This window comes from Micropterus dolomieu, linkage group LG21, assembly GCF_021292245.1.
Source record: "Micropterus dolomieu isolate WLL.071019.BEF.003 ecotype Adirondacks linkage group LG21, ASM2129224v1, whole genome shotgun sequence".
NCBI lineage: Eukaryota > Metazoa > Chordata > Actinopteri > Centrarchiformes > Centrarchidae > Micropterus > Micropterus dolomieu.
The window spans coordinates 22,740,875-22,742,262 of NC_060170.1; the positions used below are offsets into that span (position 1 = coordinate 22,740,875).

General features: G+C 43.7%; 1 protein-coding gene across 2 annotated transcripts in view; it reads left to right on the forward strand.

The window, feature by feature from the left end:
- The first annotated feature begins 725 nt into the window (after positions 1–725).
- Positions 726–1,388, forward strand: part of ebf2 (EBF transcription factor 2) — a 30,078-nt gene continuing 29,415 nt past the window's right edge. For both annotated transcript variants that reach the window (XM_046033884.1, XM_046033883.1), the window contains exon 1: positions 726–856. In XM_046033884.1, the coding sequence (XP_045889840.1) occupies positions 726–856 (131 nt within the window). The remainder of the gene's footprint in view (positions 857–1,388) is intronic.

Here is a 1,388-nt window from a genome sequence, read left to right on the forward strand (position 1 = left end):
TATACGTATAGTTTCTGCTTTAAAATGAGTAAAATGTCGTTTTTTTCTCATATTATCACCATATCATCATATAGTTGAACTTAGAGTGCATAAAGTTTGCAGCAAGAGTCACTGGTTGGATGCTGAATCTGGCAGAAGTCCAAACAACGGATGCACTTTACACCAATGAGAGCATCCATTTCAACAATCGGTCCCCCATATGGCACTAAGGCCCCTCCTCCACGCTCTATCCCGGCAGAGAGTCTCATTCATGCTTCAAGACAGCGGTTCACTGCGAGCTTCCAGGCCCTCGGATCAACTGTTTTGATCCGATCTGGCCTTTTGACAAAGAAGGACTTTCCGCACACATATATTTTTAAGAATATTCTGGGACGGACTCGCTCTGAACTCTCTGAGGAGTTGGACCCGCCGAGCAGGTGACCATTAGCGCTCGAACTGACGCTGGAGATTTGCGCTTGGACAATGCTTGCAATTAGTGTGGGGATATATCTGTTATTATCGTTTCAGCCTTAAAAGAAAGTGTGGGTGGATCGCCTTCTAAAACATCACACAGCGTCGGTCATTTATTTTCCAAAGCTCTGTGAACGCTCAGCTTTCTTGCGGCGCTCTGGATGAGCGCAGCACCTTGGGGTGGACCTTCTGTTGTTTGCCAAAGTGCTTTAGCTCAGCAGGTTTTTTTTCACAAGTTCAAAAAAGTGCACCGAAACGAGCAGGACACGGCTTAAATGTTCGGGATCCAGGAGCATCTGATAAGAGAAGTGAGCGGATTAAAAGAGCGAAGTCTTGAAGAGATGGATCCAGTCCGGTCTTGGGTGCGTAATGTCGGCGTTGTGGATGCGAACGTAGCGGCGCAAAGGTACAGTAAACCCAGCTGATCTATTTACATTACCTTCTCAACAGTTCTTTTCATCAGCTGCGCTCAGGCTCGTTAGCATCGAGAGCATTTATTTTCATGATCAGCATCATGAGCACAATGTAGTTTATAGCCTAATGTGTGAAAAACAACAAGCGTCCTTTCAGAAAAGATCTGCAAACTACTTGTTGCAAAAGATGACACCAGTCCCATTTAAAAGTCATCGCCCCAAAACTCATAAAGACACCTTAAATATTATGAAAGAACAACCCTTGACATAATAGTTATTAAGTAAAGTTCTGGTTATTTGCACAAATATGAAGTAGGCCTATATTGCCAAAAGGTAAAACTAATAATCAGAACTGGCAGACTTCACATAAAATCACAAGAAGCATTTGATCAGATAATTTACTCTTGTGCAAAGGCCAGCTTATATTTCCTAATTAGTTTACACAATTAAAGTTGTTATCAATTCTTAAACCCTGTGTGACTAAAGCTAAATAGCCCCCCCCCCCCCCCCCCCCCCCCCCCCCCC